The following is an 18,796-nucleotide window of genomic DNA, read 5'->3' as shown; positions in this document are numbered from 1 at the left end:
CCAAGTGGACTGATGAAATCTTCTAACATATCCTTAGCTTACTAAATACAGTAGCTCAAAATACACTCAGTATTAATAAAAGGACGGAATAGTTATTTTTAACAATTGTCACAATTATATAACTACATTTATTTGATAGGATTTGGATTATCTTTCTCAAACAAGTGTCCAAAGGAGAGGAGAAATCCATCATTCAAAATATTACGAGCTGTAGAAGAGAAATGACAAGTTTCCAGATATTTTTTCCAATGTTAAACTCACAAAAATACATGGAGTTTGGATATCAGTCTCTGACTTGCAGTCTAATTCATCGCCTTTGTATGCTGCCAGGAGAATACAAGAGAAACTAGCCTCTATCATTAGGTGAACTTTCAACATAGCAGCTCAAATCACTCCTTCAGTGCAGCCACGGCCGGCCACACTTGCTTTCTCTCCTTTGGAAGCTGTGCTGTCACAGCTGCTGCTCATGGCAATGCCACCAGTGTCTGCCCAAGGTAACAGTGCCAAATGGTGGCATGTCTTAGGTCCAGGTGGGATGGAGACAGTCTCTACAAACCCTGTGTTCTTCAGAGTATACCACTGATTTGCCTGCAGTTATTCATGACAATGCATGGGGAGGGGAGGGAGTACATGATTTAGTAGGCATGGAAATCTTAATTTCAGAGGCCCTAATTACTAGCTGAATGAACTGGGACAAACCACATAAAGCATATGAGCATCAAACTCCCTCATTTCTAGAATGGGAGCAATAATATAACCCCCCGCAGTTGTAAAGAGAAAAGTGTGCAGAAGTATGTTCTAAGCTGTGGAAGCATTATAAATATTACTGATGACCACAGCACTTCCCATGTCTACATATTCAAAAAAATTAAAGACCTATATATGAGGTGTAAAATTCTCCTCCCTTTTGCTGAATATACACAGCTGTTAAGTGAAAGGAACACATCGTCAAAACTTCAGGTCTTTTTGATACCAAAAGCCATTGAAATATCCCCAAATTATGACAATATAATGTATAAACACTGGCTTATCTTTGAACATTCTAATTTCTAATTGTATAAAAATACGAAGCACAGATGCTCCTTGACTTATGATGGGGTTATGTCCCAATAAACTCATCATTAAGTCGAAAACATTGTAAGTTGAAAATGCATTTAATAAACCTAACCTAGCCTACATTGAATGTGCTCAGAACACTGACATTAGCCTACAGTTAGACAAAATCATCTAACACAAAGCCCGTTTTGTAATAAAGTGTTGAATGTCTCGTGTAATTTATTGACTACAGTATCCAAAAAATGTTGGGAACAAAGTGCACTGCAGAGTATCGGTTGCTTATCCTTGTGATTCCGTGTCTGACTGGGAGCTGTGCTCACTGCCACTGCCCAGCATCACGAGAGAGCATCATACCGCATGTCACTCATCCAAGAAAAGATCAAAATCCAAAATTTGAAGTCTGGTTGCTACTAAATGCATAGTGCTTCCAAACCATCATAAAGTTGAAAAATCTTAAATTAAACCATCCTAAGTCAAGGACTGTTTATATAGGAAAGAGAAAAAAAACTTAAAAAATTCTCTACTATCCTGAGATACCCACTGCTAATATTACATTCAAGTTGTCCATGCTTGAATATACTTTTATAAATAACACACACTAGATCATACTTTAAAATTTCCTTTTGACTTACTAATTGATGGACATGTTTTATGTTATTAAGTATGTTGTATAGACATATTAAAGTTTTAGTAGATATTTATATTGCTTTTATTTTTTCACAAGTATAAACAATGTTCTTATGAATATATTTGTAGTTAATAATTATATTTCTGTGTAAAAGTAGAATAGGTTCTGGAAGATAGAATTGCTGATTTGAAAGATACGGGTAGTCTAATTTTTCTCATTTTGTCACTATCATTTTATAATGAAACTGCATTGATTTACAGATTGGAATTTTGAAGCCTCTAATTTCAGGTATTCTAATAAAATATAATTAAATTTTAATTAAATATAATAATAAAATATTAATTCATGCTCTCACTGTGCCTCATTTTGTTTTCCTCCAAATGGGATAAATTAAATGACATAAATTTCTGTAATAAACTAAATTTCTCGGAAACACTTGCCAATTCATAACAATCATTAAATGAATGAGGTACAAACAGAATACAAAGTCCCTCTAAATAAAACAGAGGAATGGCCATTTCCCTAAAATTCCCCTAACTATGAGTCAATCCATTTCTTCTCTCCTTTCTTTTTTTTTTAATAAAATAAGTTTTCTTATCTTTTAGGCTTTAGTTCCTGAACTGATCAGCCCAACATGCTCCATGGAGGGAGGCTGAAAAAGAAATTTAACAGTAGCATGCGGAAGGAAATAATCATCTTCCCTTCAGAATTTCATACTGAATTCCAATGAATTATTCCAAATACTTAGGATTCCTTATTTACACTTATCTTAGAAATCTTTGGGAACTTTGGGTCACCCTTTAGTTATTTATTTTTCTACCACCATGCCCCACCCTCATCCTGGGGATAGGAGTTTTACCACAAATATTTGAGCACCTATTATGCCCAGGCACTTTTCTAAGCACTTTTGGTAAGTCAATGAACAAAATAGATAAATTTCCCCGCTCTCATAGAGCTTACATTTTAGCTGGCAGAAACAATCAATAAGCAATAAATGTAATATATATTCAAATTTTATCATCTCTAATGAAGTGATAAGTGCTACAAAAGAAAGTAGATCCAGATGAAGAGATCAGAGTAGAGATCTAGGAGCAAAGAGCAGGTTGCAATGTTAAATATAATCATCATGGAGAAGTTAACATCTGAGCAAAGACTTCAGGAGGCAAAAAATATCTTTATGACCCAATCTTTCTGGACCCATTTTCCTTATTTTTGTAACTCATTCTTCACTCTTCCTTTTTCATAGGAAAAGCTACTTGGAGATTTTACAAACATTTTAGTGAGAATTTAGTGAGGATTAGTATAGTGAGAATTAGTTCAACTGAGCAGGAGAATTGACAGTGCAAAAGGAGTAATACCCAGAAGAATTAATTTCAGGCAATATTGGTTATTGAAAGTGGTAGAAATTTTAAGTTAATAAAGTTTTTCCAGTGTCTCTCAATTCTCCATTCTTTTCTTCTAAATGCTAAATAAATTTTATCTGTTCAGATTTTATGTTGTCAACTGTTTTAGCCTCCAGAGAGCACAGAGATGTGGTAATACCAATATATATACACATACATATATCAAAGTTTGTTTAAATTGTTGCATTACACAAAGCAATTATGTAATTTCCAATTATTTAAATTATATTTAGTTTATATGTGAGAAGAAAACTGCAGGCTAATGTGAGAAACATAATTTAAAATTTTCCCCCAAATGAAAAATTTTGGACATACTTTTTTTTCAATAATTTTTAGATGACAGTAAATGTCATATGAAGTCATAGATAAATTGGACTAAAATGAATTCAATAGCGCTCATCTATCAGATGGCAACTGTTAGGACTGTTATCATCATATACCCTAGTTTGTGTTATTACATTCTGTTGCTTCCTATTATTATTTTAAAAATCTCTTGGATAACTCAAAAATAATCTCTCACTATTTCCAAATAGTATGACTTGCAGTAGTCCATGTTATCTTTACCTATGTATTCAATAACTCTGCTTTGGTTAAGCATTAAATTTTTCTACTTGGTGCATTACTCAATGATAAAGTCAGCAGACAGTAAAAATTTTTAGACAGGGTTTATTTTTAAATTGGCCTAAATGAGATTGGAGTGATAAAAAGGCATTATTTGGCTAACAAGTAAACCTAGGTAAACAAACACACTTGGTTTCATCCATATCATACATAAGACATAGTCTTTCCTCAAACAGTGTGCAAAGCAAGCAACTAAGCTAATCCCAAATGCAGCTACAATAAACTGGGATGTGCACCTGTCTGTGTTTCAGTTCCCTCATCTGTATAATAGAGGAACAGCAGTGCTTACCTAGAGTCATGTACAAAAACTGAATTCATTCTGACCCTGAGCTCCTGCTATGATACACTTCTCAAGTAAGTTTACTATAGGACAAGGACTGCTGGCTTTTGGGAAAGTTTCCCATGGAAGTATGGAATGGGTGTTCTGAAATAGGAGAGCCTGAAGACATGCATATTGTAAAAGGAGCCTTAAACCAAGGTCTGATGTCAGGCAGAAAAGGTCAGCACGCATCAAACCATCAGCCTGGTCAGTGACAGCTCAAAGGGGTACTGACTTTAAAACCATTATCAAAAGCACACGCTGTACAAAAGACAGTCTGCAGGTATCGTCTTGACAGTAAATCCTAGGATGGTCCATCTCATGACTTGTAAGGACATCATAAATGCTGGGTGGTATACAACCATTAGGAAGGTTAAAATCTGCTATAAAACACAGATAAGACTATGTATGACACATAAAATATTAAAAATGCATACGACTTTTGCGCAGTGGGTGTGAAGCATTCATGGCCTCTCAATTTTCAACAGCCCAATGCAATGATCCTTAATTCACCTTACGAGCACATCGGGTCTTCTAAAAATCAATAAATTGCTCAACATTTCTGAGGCTCTCATTTTCTGTAGTAGATGTGCTGGTTGAATAAAAACCACCTTTAAAAATGTTATAGACAAATCACAAGTGCTTGAAAAGTCCAGGGAAACAAAAACAAAAATGGGAAGTACTCAAACACATACGTGTCGTCTATCGCCATGCTAAATTGGTTGGCGTTGGAAAGGAGGTCGTAGGCCCTTTTATTTTGGGAGGAGGTATATAGTGTGACCATTTCCAAGTCCCCTCTCTGATGATTAATAGCTGAGTGGTTCGAGGCAGGGTTTTAAAGTATGGAAGCCTCAGTTGCCTTATATATAAAATGAGAATAATAAAGAAATCTACAAGGGGTGCCAAGAAAATCCATATATTTTTTAAGAAAAGAAAAAAAGAACTGTATTAAAACTGTAATAGTATATACCGATAACAAAAGATGAATACAAGTCACGTTTGACTTCTGCAATTACATGAGGTTCTCAAAGTGGTTACCATTTGGGTAATTTTAATAGTTTTTTTTCCTTTCCTAAAATGTATATACATTTTTTTGGCACCCTCTGTGTGTGTGTGTGTGTCTGTGTGTGTATATATTGTGGGAGAGAGAGAGAGGCTTTCCCCTGAGCAATAGTTATAATAGTAATAGCTAGATTCTAGTGAGACAGATATTAATCAAATAGCAGAAATATATCATCATGAACTGTTGCATGTACTATGAAGCAAAAGTACAATTTTGGAGGCGAGAGAAGGCTTTCCTTAAGATGGAACCTTTGTTTTGTCATCTCAAAGCTGAGACATAGTGACATTTACGGGAAGGGATGGAGAGAGTGAAGAAAAGAAGACCCTTCTGAGCAGAGGCATCATCCTAACACATGTAAAAGCTCAGTGTGCTTCAGGAACGGAAAACTGGCCCATGAGGCTGGAGTGCTGAGAGCAACTGGGACATTTGGCCTGCAAGTTCCCCATGTTTGGATGATTGAAGATTGACCACAAAGAACTTCAATGAAGCACCAATTTAATATTTCATGATTCAATAATGAAGGGCAAGTAGATCAAAATATGCAATGAAAGCAAAGCCCCAATAATAAACAGGTACAGTAAATACTTCAGAATGCGTACCTTTTATCTGGAGTAGAAACCTCTTTAGCGGCATCTTTTGATATAGAAAAAGGTGCTCCATTTGGCTAGACATAAACAAAGACACCACCCCCCCACCCTCACCCCCACCCCGCAACCACCGGTTTCCTCTTTCATGAACAAAGAGGCAAAGTAGTGAATGGAAAAGCTGCAAGAACTCATGTCTTTTGAGATGTCACCCTCTGAACTGGGCCAGTAATACAGTTTTCTTTAACTGTGATTCCTTGTTGTTGTCTGCACAGTATCCACCCATAACTATCACTTTCCAACACACTGAAGAGAAACATTTGCTATCGAAAGTCAAAAGGACAGTGTTCCTTGCGAACAGCACCGATGTCTAGTGAATGTCGGACATAACTAGGTCTTGGTATGTGAACAGGAAGAATACAGATTTTCTGATTTATCCTTTGGTGCTCATTTTAATATGCACAGTTCCTTCTTGACCCAGCTAAGAAAAGAATATGCTTCTATGATTTTTCAATTCTCAAAAATTGCAGAGAGCGAGGAAAACAAAGACCTCGTTTGATTTTTTTGGGGGGGGAGGGGGAACACCTCAGGTCATCAAAGAAAAACCCTGAGATATGGATATTACCTGGTTTATCACCTAGGTGTCCTGCTGCTCACCAGACATGGTACAAGTTTCGGAGAGCCCTGTATAAGAGTTCACTGGCAGGTATGTGAAGGGGTTTACACCTGGACATCTACTTGTACCTGGAAGAATACTTCAAATGTTAATAAGCTTATCAACTAAGGTACTGTGCCTTCCTCCATCTTTCAGGCTAACAGGCTGATCTTTCCACAGACAAAGGTGCTGATCCTAAAAATTACTTAGTTTACTTATTTGAAAACCTGTATATTAATTTGTTTATTTGTATTGAGAAAGTTTCTGGGTATAGAACTTAATATAGCTTCATTTTTTTACATATAGTATATTAGCTCCTATTTTTATCTTAAAAGCAGCAGCAAACCTGGCACCAGAAGAGTTGGGTTGGAGTTGGAGTGTTCTGACCCTTCAGCTTTCTGTGTATAATTCCCCAGGACAGTCATTTACCCACTTGGAAACTCAGCTTTATCATTAAAATTTTTAAATAGAATAAAATAAAAAAAATAAATTAAAAAGCACTGAGTTCACTTGTATGTGGAATCTAATAAGGACAAACTCAGAGAAAAAGAGTGTAGAGTGATGGTGACTAGGGATTGGGGGTGAGGGAGATGGGAAACTATTATTCAAAGGGTACAGACAACCAGTTATAAGATTAACAAGTTGATTATAGCTAATAATATTGCATCATATACTTGAATATTGCTGAGAGTAGATCCTAAATGTTCTCAAAACAAAAAGGAAATGGTAACTATGTGACAGGAGGGAGGTGATAGCTAATGCTATTTACAAATGTATTATCAAATTAGCACTTAAACTTACACAATGTTATGTGTCAATATCTTAATAAAGCTGGGGAAATATCGAGTTAGAAAGACCCTTCCTATTTCAAAAGGGCATTGTAACACTCAACTGAAATGCCAGAAAAAAGGACTTCAGAAATATCAAACAGCATTTATAATATAAAGAACCATTAATATATTAACATCTACTTGAGCAAGGGTACAGAAAGGTATAGAAATTATATAGCCTCATGATTATGAAAACCTGATTAAAACATGGCAAAACATGGGACATTATTTTGTTTTGTTTTGATAAAATGACTATTAAGAACATACATTGCTTTTTCAAACAACAAACAGGGATTTAGGGAGGAAGATTTGAAAGGTATAATGTAAGATTGATTCCGAAGCAGAACTTGAAGGGGAGATCCAAGATGGTGGAGCAGATAAACACTATTCCTGTGTCCTTCCATGAACACATTAAAATTACAACTAAATTACAGAACAATCAACTTAGAGAACCATCTGAAGTCTAGCCAAGCAGAAGTCCTATAACTAAAAATATACAGAAGAAGCCATGTTGAGACTAGTAAGTGGGGCAGAGACACAGAACAGGCTGGCTACAAACCTCCACGTGGTGGTTGAAAATCAGGAGGGATATCTCGGCTGCAGAGGTTCCCCCAGAGGAGTGAGGGACCCCAGCCCCATGTCAGGCTACCCAGCCCAGAGTACTGGTACTAGGAAAAGAAGCCCCCATAACATCTGGCAATGAGTAACAGTGGGGATTCTGACCACCCAGGTGGGACAGAAGGCTGTGGGAAACCCAGACATCCTCTTAAAAGGCCTGCACACACTCACTCGCTCCCAGGCCCTCACCCTCGGCTCCAGGGAATGGACAGTGAGTGGGGGGAGGGTGTTAGAGGCATGGGTGGGGGCAGACCGAGGTATGTGACTTCAGGGCAAGGGATAGAGGACACTCACCATTTCCCCTGAGTGGAGCTCTGTTGCTGTGCAGTCAGCAGGCAGCCGCCATCTTTACTCTGTTGAGCCCTCCCCCAAACAGCCAAATCTGAATCTGATTGGTCTGTTGAGTTCTGCTGCTCCACCCTGCTGACTCACCTGGACCCAGCCCCACCGAACTCCCCCAACACCTGAAGCACTTTCTCCCCAAGCAGCCAGCCCCGCCCAAATTTCACTCTTTATTGGAAAACGATAGGACTGCAGCAGGCACCAGGCAGGCAGCAACTGGCCTCAGCGTGCTCTGAGACTTTTGCTAAGTAGTTCCAGGCTCAGCATTGGCACCAAACCAGAACTTACATTAAGACCACAATCCTCCCACTCTAATGACTCCCTGAGACCCTGTCTCACCCAACTTGCATACTGCAGGAGGCTTTATCAGCAGCTGAACCTTTAGGGAGCTGACAGTGGCAGCAGGCCTTACAGTGTTCTGGCCTCTCCCACGTACCTCCAGGTTTAGCAAAAGAAGTAAACAACTATGAATTGCTTTGTAGTGGCTATCAGGTACTCCCTGGCCAATCACAGGCAGTGGGTGCCCTGGGCCTGCACAGAAGACTCTTCCAGAGGTCCCTCCCCAGAGGTTGCTTCAGACCACAGCAGAGAACCACCCAATAAGCCCCACAAGCAGCATAAACAAAGGGTGGTCTCAATAGGCACCAGAATCTGCCGGGGCAAATCCTACTCAGTAGGGTAAGCCCCTAGACAGCAACCCATAAACTATTGATGTGGCCAAACCCCACAGCCAATCAGTCTGAGGGTCAACCCCACTTACTGAAATGCCAATAGCAACCAAGGCTCAACTATAATGAGGGCACACACACAACCCCCACAAGGGACACTCCTGGAGCACCCAGAGCAGATGACCAGCGAGCAATACTGTGTCAGGGACACCTACTACCTCAGGCCACCTGGCCAAGACTGGGAGACATAGCAGATCTACCTCATACATAGAAACAAACACAGAGAGGCAGCAAAATCAGGAAACACAGAAATGCATCCCAAATAAAATAACAGAAAAAACCTCCAGAAAAAGAACTAAATGAAATGGAAGAACACAAAACAACTTGTGCAGAAAAAAAACAGCAAATGGAAGTAATATTCTTCCTATAAAATGAAGAATGGGGAGGAGTGGGACAAGTCAGACACAGAGAAGCTAGCTATGAGGCTATTATAGTAGTAAAGGGGAAAGTGGTCTGGGCAAGAATAAAAGGAGAAGAAGAGCATCTAAAAGGCTTAGATTCAAAGAACTGGTACCAGCTGCATGGAATGAATAAAAGAGAAAAGTCAGTGAAAATAACAATGAAGAAGTTTCTATAGAATCCTAGACTGAGGAAGGAACATTTACACTAGTGTAGTATATAAACTTCAATGAACTACTGTTATTTAAAGGAGAGTTTGATATCTTTCAGGTGAGCTAGGCAAGGGAAAAGTTGAAACATTTTTGTTCTAGGGTAAAATAAAAAATAATAGCTACCATTTATTAAAGTTATTTTTCAGGAATTGTGTTAAGCACTATATAGACATTATTCAACATGTGACAACCTTATACGATAGGTATTATTTATTCCTTATGCAGTTGAGGCTTGGAACTTTGAGGCATCTTTGAAAGTCAGGTTATGAGCTGACAGCAAAGCACTTGCTGATTTGAGCCATAATGATTATTTTGTCATTAGTAAATTCAGCTAGATACACTGATGTCAAACCTGGAAGAGCAGCATATGCTGTCCAACAGTCAAATGTTTTCCATATTTGAGTTGTAGGCAGGAAAAATCAAGAAAAAATAAGACTAAAAATATTCTGATATCTCTAGACTTTATTTGAAGGCAAGAATTATATCATTCACTTTTCTATCCTCAGTGCCTAAAACACTAGACTATGCTCATTTAAAATAAGCTTAACTAGAGAATTAAAGAATGAATGAATCAATTAAAGAATGAATGAATAACTAAATCAATGAATACCTGCCCAGCTATAGGTAAATCAGATAAAACAATACTAAACATATATGTATTCTTAACATAAGATGATTGACAGCCTTCTAGAAGAACTTACTCCAATATTTATCCACTAACAGTGTCAATACATTATTTTAAAATCTCAAACTAAAATTGCAATCCCAAGGTTTATCTCAGATCTTTTAGGAAAGGCTAATCAAAATTCTGTGTAGCACTTAGGCATTTCAACCTATTTTAAATTTGTTCCTTCACGTGCTCAACTCTAGGCAAAATAATTTGTTTTCAGGAAGGTGTTTTTGTTTGTTTTAATAGACTTTTAATCATCTTAGATGTTTTCAGTTTTTTGAATCCATATTTATGTTCCAGTAAAGTTAAAAAAGTCTGAAATCAAACCCAGTAATTTGATGCAATTAGTTTTTCCAGGGCTGATGGGAGAGGTAACAGAGACAATTAAATCAAGTATTCAGGTACTTTTCTAATATGTACATGACTTTGTGGTTTTTGTTGTTTTGTTTTGTTTTTCCTGAAATAATCAGTTTTTTTCTCACCCTGTAGGAACTATGACTTCTAGAAAGGACCATCTGAAAACTCAAAGGACGGGAAATCAACAAAAGATGTGAAGTAGATTCAGAGGTCTCTTGTTTTTTCACATGTGTTAGGCCTAGATCAGAGGCTGGCAAACTGCAGCCCACGGGTCAAATCCAGCCCACCATCTGTTTTTGTCTGGTCCAGGAGCAAAGAATGCTTTTTATACTTTTAAATGTTTAAATTTTAATAATTATACAGGCACATACGTAATAAGCTCAACACTGACTTCTGGCTGATAGCACCTAAAATATTTACTATCTGATCTTTTAAGAGAAGGTGTATCTACCCTTGGTAGAGACAGTATTTCCTTTTCTTAAAAAGAGGAATTTAAATCTCTTATGAAATGGTTATACTGTTGGTAAGAGTGTAAGTAGATACTGAGTTTACAATGAAGCATTTTTTGGCTCTTATCCACTTAGAACTTTCTGTCTGGAATCTGTTACTTAGGGTTTTATTTGTCATTAAATGTTTGGCATCCTTTCTCATGAAGGATGGATGACCATTGCCTACTAAACCAAAAAAGTATCATAGAAATTTTATAAACATCAATTTGCATAGTTTCTCACAGACCAAAAATGAAGATAGAGGAGTTTGTTACTTACTGAGACAGTTTTTTTCTCATATATTCAGTTTTTCATCAAAAGTTAAAACTAAAAGTATCTTGGACCATTGACTGCAGTGACCCTCCCTGGAGTAGAGGGTGAGTTCCGGAGAAGGGATCAGAATCTTCCAGGAAACATTTTAAAATTAAGCTCTACCAACTCCTCCTCACCTGCCCCCAAGCAATGAGAATCTCTCTGTTGTGATAACAAATGCTTATCCAGGGAGCTCTTAGTAATAATCCCTCGGGGTTACTAACTGGGTTAGAAACCGCTGACCTGCTTTAATCCCCTCAATACAGAAAGCTGAACAAAGCGCAGGTACCAAGCTGTACCCAGGACAAGATGGGCTCCACCAAATGCTTAGGAAAAAAAATCAAAATGAACACTTGGATTGCAAACATTAGTTTAACTAATAGTATTTTCTTTGCAGGGGCACATAATCCTTGAGATAATTTTATTAAAAAACAAACAAAAAAAAACCAACACCCATACGAATTGTTTCATTTTACCAGAAGAAAATGTATCAAATGATTTAAATTATTAGCACTTGAACAGATTAAGAACACTGTTCAAAACTACTTAAAGATAAATCAGTGAGTTAAAAGATATTGATGTTAATAAAAAATTATGTTTAAAAAAGTAAAATGTAACAATATTCTTAGTAGGATTGGGCAGAGTTAAATTCTCACATCAGCGGAATTTGTATATTTTTAGGCATTTTGATCTTCTCTGGGGAAAATATGGCCAATACAAACAAATCACAATAATTTAATTTAAAAAAATTCTGACATATTTTTCTAGTACAATTTTCATTTCTGTATGTAACAGTGACCTAAATTGATAATAGATGGGATATACATAGTCAATCTGGTTAAAATACTTGACTGTTTAACTATAATAGTCATCTTGTATTGTGCTGTCAAGATTCTAAACATATTCATTGCCATAGCATTCACCAGAAAATTTGGGAATTCCTATCTTACAGAGTTTGAGAAAACAGCATGTGAGGGATATGCATGTTGCTTTCGTAAATTCATAATGAAGGTGACTTAAAAATAATCCTATACTTAAGGTACATTGTTTAAAATCTTGCTCTCAATGTCTTTCTATGTAACGCTGTCTACTAAGCAAAAGAAAAAAAACACCTATGAAAGTATTAGTAAGGTGCATGGAACATTCAAGTCTCATAGTAAGCTTTCTCATTTGATTCAACCACATAATTGCCAAATCTCTCTTTCACTTTATGAATATAGATGTGTCCTGTGGGTTAAATATTGAGTATGGGTCATGAGCCGGTGCTCATTGATACAGACCCAAGGAAGGCAAAGTTGCAATCTAGTGCTCAATATTTAACCCGTCATTTCCATGGAAACAGATATTTGTAAGAAATCACTATCATGTAACTGCATAAGTCCAGCTAGAATTGATTGCTAATAATTGTAATATATCTAGGGAAAAAGTAGCATGAAAGCATCACGTACTTGTTATAACAAAATGAAATCAGTGAGTACAGGCAATGCGAGTATGTAATAACAGTGTGTTCTCCTCTGCCCACCCAGGTAACCACGCCTTCCACCTTTCTTTGAATGTGATTGATTGTTGTTCTAATAATAAAAATACATAAATAAGGTTTTGGAGTAGCTAGTGGGTTGTGCTCATCTATACAGTAAGTGAAATGCAAATTTAACCAGAATAAGAGAGAAAAAGAGAAAGGCCTCTGTTAAATTGAAATGCTTAATGTGGTAGCAGAAATGACCCATCATCCCAACAGGTTTAAACTCTCCTGTGCCTGGGGTATTTCCCTCACATCCAAAGTACCGGGCTCACAGCTCTAGACTGAAATTAGTAGATTGAAACTAGGATGTCCGCCTACAATTGACAGCCTCCACCATAGCAGAAACAAAAAAAGGAGGGGTGGGGGGGTAGGATTTGGGGAAATGAAAGAGAAAACATTCCAATTTCACTTTATTTCAGAATGAATCAATGCACATGCTTCACAGTTGCTCAAGAATAGTCTCATTAGAAGCGAATTTTAGCGCACTGAAAAAGGTTAACTATTTTTTTGTGTCTGCAAGGTGTGGAAATTTTAAACGAGGCAAGGTCTTCCGTTTGTTTCTAAGGCCTCTGGGAGCTTGAACGTCGCGGAGGCCTTTGTGGTCCCCCGGGCCCTTCTCTGCGTGGGAGCCGCCGGTGGTGAAAAGCCTGGGAGCTGCCGGGCGCTGGCAGCGCGTTCCCACGCTCCGGCCGGGTCGGGAGGCCGCAGTGACCCCAGGGGTCCCTTCCCTGGCTCTCGCCCTCCCCGCCCCGCCCCGCCCGGGCCGCCCCTCCTCTCCAGGTCCCGCTCCGGAGCGTGGGAGCGCAGCTGCAGCCGAGAGCGGCAGGAGGGGGCATCTCCGAAATACGCGCCCGCGACCGGAGCAGGAAGCGAAGGATAAAGCGAGGAGCAGGCGACCGCGCCGGGGGCCGCCCGGGGACCTCCTCCCTCCCCCACACGCGCCTCCGGCGCCTAGCCCGAGCTCGGGGACCCAGTCACTTACTTGATGTCTTCCCACACCTCCAGGCCATAATTGCGGATCACCAGCAGCTCCAGAGCGTGGTTCACAAATCCATACTGCGGGGACAGGGGGAAACCTGAGCGTCAGCAACCAGCTGTAGGTGGTAAGGGGCTTGAGGGTGAGGCTGCTGCGTTTCCTGCCACTGCGCCGCTTTAACCTTGTACCCCGCCCTCTGGGTCCAACGTATTCGCGGTACTCGCTGCTAAAGAGAGACATTAAGGGCGCAGCCACCCCCACACGGGGCAGATACTCTCCATCACAGACCTCCCCACCCCCATGCCACCTCCTTTCCCCCGCTTACCTGTCACCGCTCGGAGGCAGGCTGGGCATGGGGAAAACGTGGGACAGGGGACGCCAACCCTGCGCCTCCCTGGACTCTGACGCTCAGCCTCCCACACCCGCGGGGCCGGCCTGAGCTGGAAAGCCCCGGCGCCTTGGCCGTATCTCCCCTTTCCGAGCTCGGGAAGCCGGACCCTCTACGGAGCAAAGGCACCTAACTCCTCCGCTGCGAAGCCGGGCGTTCCCACCTCCCGAGTCCCGGGCGCAGGCAAACAGCGAGCCTGCTCCGGCGCCCAGCGGTGCGCTCCCCGAGCCCCCGCGCCAAGCTTCGGTGGTGCGGCCGGTTCCCGGGGGCAGCCAGGCCCTGGCCCGTCGCAGCTGGAGGATCCTGCCTGACCTGGCTGAGAGCACTCACCATGATGATTGCGCGCGGAGCCGGGGAGGCAGCCCCACGTTGAAGCACCGCCGAAGGGACCCAGGCGGCGGCTGCAGTGGCTACCGCGTAACAGGACCGCGGCGGCAGCCTCGAGCTGGAACGAGCGCAGCAGTCTCAGCCGCCCTGATTGCCACCCCTTCGAAGCCAATGGCGAGTCGAGCCGCAAGGGGCTGGTCGCTGCCTCCTAATTTTCAACCAATCAACGGTAGAGGAGGGAATTCGGATGCGCTCTCTACTGCTGCGCTCCAGAGCCTACCCGCCCCCGCCCCAGTGACAAGGCTTTCATTTGAGGCCATAACAATGACGACTTTGCTCCTTGCATGGATTTTGGGGCAGGGGAGAAAACAGCTATTGTAGTCCCACCAAATATATTCTTATCCGAAGGTCTACCCTCAGAGATAGCAAAAACTGACTAGATGTGTGTGTGTGGGGTGTGTGTGTGTGTGTGTGTGTGTGTGTGTGTGTGTATTTTGCAATGCACAAACCTTAAAAGGAATTTTCCCTCCTGGTCAGCATCCTCTAGTTTATTGTCTTGCAGATAAACATTTCCTTTGTGGTTTGGTCCCTCAACGGTTTATGACAAACTGAAAGCTAATAATACTGAGTTTCACATATTTTACTTTCAGTCAATGAGACTAGTTGAGTGAGCCAGCTAAAATTTTCAGTAATATAATTGGTTGAGCGTCCTGTCAAAACCAGCTGTGCCCATTATCAAACTTCCCTACAAGATCCAGTCATGTTCTGTGCTTGGTCCTGGTGGGACACCTAGTCCGACATCATGACCAGGAACCATGAAGTTTTTGTCCAGAATTTGGTCTCTGTTGTTTCTGGGAGGTAACAGATGAACTGGCAAATGCCCAGTAGAAAATGAGCAGAATTTTAATTAATCTATCCTGCAGCCTATGATCTACCAGTCTATAATCTCATGCCCCGAGGCCCACCCCAGGGAGAAGATGAGAGGGACAGGAACTGTCTGTTGATTAAAACTCTGTGGCTGAGGTGCATGGACATGGTTGACTAGGGTGAGATCAAAAGTGAGGAAGAGAATACAAGCATTGTTTCTAGATCACCGGTGTCAAGTGGAACTGAGAACATAGTCAGAGAAATGTCAAAACAATAACACTAGTGGCATTCATACTTAGAGACTTATCTTTAAACATAACTGATACAAAATAAGTATATATAAAATGAACAAAACAACAAATAACTTATAAAAATATTAATTTCTATCAATAGTGGATTAAATACGAGCTCTGACAATTAAGTTTGCGAACTTGTTACAAGGATGTTGCTAACCTTTTTTGATATCAGAGGGATTTTTTCATTATGAATTTGTACCAACTGGACAAACAGTTAAGCAAGTTTACTATTCGGAAGGGCTGAAAAGGTTGCATGAAAAAGTTAGACAACCTGAACTTTTTGCCAACAATCCATGGCTGTTGCATCACAACAACAGGGGTTGTCTGTGAGTGAGTTTTTAGCTAGTAAACAAATAACTGTATTGGAACACCCTCCCCACTCACCTGGCCTGGCCCTCAATGACTTCTTTCTTTACCTGAAGATAAAGGAAATATTGAAAGGACAACATTTTGATGACATTCAGGACATCAAAGGTAATACGATGACAGCTCAGATGGCTATTCCAGAAAAAGAGTTCCATAATTGCTTTGAAGGGTGTACTAGATGCAGGCGTCCATGCATAGCTTCCCAAGGTGACTGTAGTGATATTCAGCAATGAGGTATGTGTCACTTTTTCTAAGATGAGTTCACAGACTTAATTGTCTGATCTCGTATACATGTAGGAAAGTTATGAGATGTCTATTGTCTGTTACTAAAACCAGTGGCTGGAGGGACCAAGACATGTTTGTATTATGTCTTTCTGTACCTTTTGATTTTTTTTGTATACAGATGTAATAATTTTTTAACTTGTTAAAAAGACGTTTTTCTCAAATGTCGTCCTGTTTTTCTTTGAACAGCAGTAGACCCATGTTACATCTGTCTAAATTGGGCTGTGGAGTCCTGTACCTTAGATTTTCTATAGGTAAGAGATTTGGAAGGAAATTCCTCTCTAGTGATAAAAAATGAGGAAAGTTCACATAAAAAAGATGTCAGAGAAAATGAAGAATGAGCTTCACTGCCAAATTCTTTTCTGTCTCTGAAATTCAAACTTCTGCCCTCATTGTTCTTTTTGTCCAATACTTTTTTGCAGTTATTGTCATTCTGTCCAACACCTATTTGCATTTGTGAATACATTATAGTGTTTTGTTTTCTGATTGTATTTTATTCACTCTGAATCTAAAGGAAGTTCTGTTCACTAAAACTTTGCCAGCTTTTGTTGGACCACAAGATTCTACAATGGATGTGATATTCAGGGAAAAGAGGGAGCCCTTCAGCCATGGAGGAACCCAGTAGAGATGACCATGCTTCTGTAAGCCCCTACCCATAGTCACCATTGCTGACAAAAGAGACTAGACATCCTAGATTATGCTGTATTCTCAGAAACAATATATTGCACTCTCCTCTGTATGGCAGGAGCTGAGGAGAATCAGTTAGGGAGGAAAGGAGGAGCTTAGGGAATGTCTGAGCAGTCTTTTTTTTTTTTTTAATTTTTATTGGGGAACAGTGTGTTTTTCCAGGATCCATCAGCTCCATGTCAAGTTGTTGTTTTTCAATCTAGCTTTTCTTTTTTTTGAGGGGGGGCGCAGCTCAGCTCCAAGTCATATCATAGTTTTCAATCTCGTTGTGGAGGGCAAAGCTCACTGGTCCATGTGGGACCAGTGACCTTGGTATTATGAGCACTGCGCTCTAACCCCTAAACCAACCGGCTGCCCCTGAGCCAGTCTTAAAGTCAACACAATTTGAAGATCAGGCCAATACATAGTAAATAAATAAATAAATAAATAAGTAAGTAAGTAAGTAAGTAAATAAGAAGGCAATATGTGTTTTTCCAAAATGTCAGCTCAAATGACTCACATTTTCAGCTGATAAAAATAAATTAGTTGGGTAAGTTAACTATTAAATGTATCATAACTGTTGTTTTCAAAGCTTTTCCAGTGATGTAAAAATATCAAACTTTAGGTTGGGGGGATGTTCTTAGGTCTGTGTATGTGTTTTTCAAAGCTTTGGTGTTTTGCCAGTATTTTCTACCATGGAACCAGGGCTTCTATTTTTGGAACATTTCGTGGAGCAGGGTGTTCTTTAATTTCAACAATTCCTTATACAATGATTTGCTTTATATTCATACCCTTCTTTTATCTGCGTGGCTCAGAGCCAGATTATTGTTTCTTTGTGAATCTTCTGTGCCAACGTTGGTTGGGCACACCATAATGATACCTCTTATGACTTTTGCTAATATAATCACTCAATACTTAAAGCAAGGAATTCAGATTGCTTACGAGCAAAAAGAAAATTGTGTTCTTAATGAAATATTAATGATGTGGTTTTGGATTAATGGGAAAAAAAGAGGATTTGATTACTCAGATTCCTAAAGAGGTAACATTCAGATATTATTTAATTTGCAAATTTAACCACATGAAAAGGGTACTGAATATTAGAAGAGGAACTTTTTAAAGTTACTCTTTCTAAACCAAATTATTTTAAGTGTTTTTCCTGCCATTAGAATTTATAAACAAATATAATGCAGTCAGAGAGATAGAGACAGAGAGAGCCAAAAAAATGTATACACATTTTAAGAAAGGAAAAAACTGTATTAAAATTGTAATACTCAATATATACCAACAACAAAAAATGAATACAAGTCATGTGTATACATTTTTTGGCACCCCCAGTATGTATATATAATGTTTTAACTCTAAGTAAATGGAAATCAATTAAAGAGAGTTAAAGATGATGGTCAGTATTGATTTTATAATAACTAGAAGCATTAATCAACTTTAATTAAATAAAAATATATTTTCTTCCCGAGAAAAACTTATGAAAACTGGATTTAGCACTAATGTTATGCTTTCAGAGTCAAGCTGATTAATAGAGAAACAAATTTATATGTGGCTGGAAAAGATGATCAGGCCTTTTTATAAGGCTAGAGCTACCATCATTATGTCAAAGTTTCATTCACTTTGAGCACTGAATGGTATTTTAAAGTTCACATTGTCAAAATGTATTTTTCTATATGAGGACAGCTCTTATGCGTTTTGTTTTGCTGGGAACAATGAAAAATTAAAATCTTATCCAAGAAGTAATAATTAGTAAAGTAATGAATTATGTCAGAAGCCCTGGAAAATATTAAGATTCCCATGAAACCAGAGCTAAATATA

The 18,796-nt window shown here is 39.3% G+C and overlaps 1 protein-coding gene across 2 annotated transcripts in view; it reads right to left on the bottom strand.

The window, feature by feature from the left end:
- The window catches only part of GUCY1B1 (guanylate cyclase 1 soluble subunit beta 1), a 41,574-nt gene extending 26,906 nt beyond the window's left edge, over positions 1–14,668 (bottom strand). The window contains exons 1-2 of one of the 2 annotated variants that reach the window (XM_081077273.1): positions 14,502–14,668; positions 13,790–13,863 (exon numbers count right to left, since the gene is read on the bottom strand). In XM_081077273.1, the coding sequence (XP_080933399.1) occupies positions 13,790–13,863; positions 14,502–14,504 (77 nt within the window). In that variant the 5' untranslated portion in view covers positions 14,505–14,668. Of the gene's footprint in view, positions 1–13,789; positions 13,864–14,108; positions 14,309–14,501 lie in introns of those variants that run through there. The other variant, XM_081077274.1, reaches the window with a different exon arrangement.
- Between the last annotated feature and the right edge of the window lie 4,128 nt (positions 14,669–18,796).

The sequence above is a fragment of the Rhinolophus hipposideros genome, assembly GCF_964194185.1.
Source record: "Rhinolophus hipposideros genome assembly, chromosome: 16".
NCBI lineage: Eukaryota > Metazoa > Chordata > Mammalia > Chiroptera > Rhinolophidae > Rhinolophus > Rhinolophus hipposideros.
This window is presented reverse-complemented; position numbering and strand designations above follow the sequence as displayed.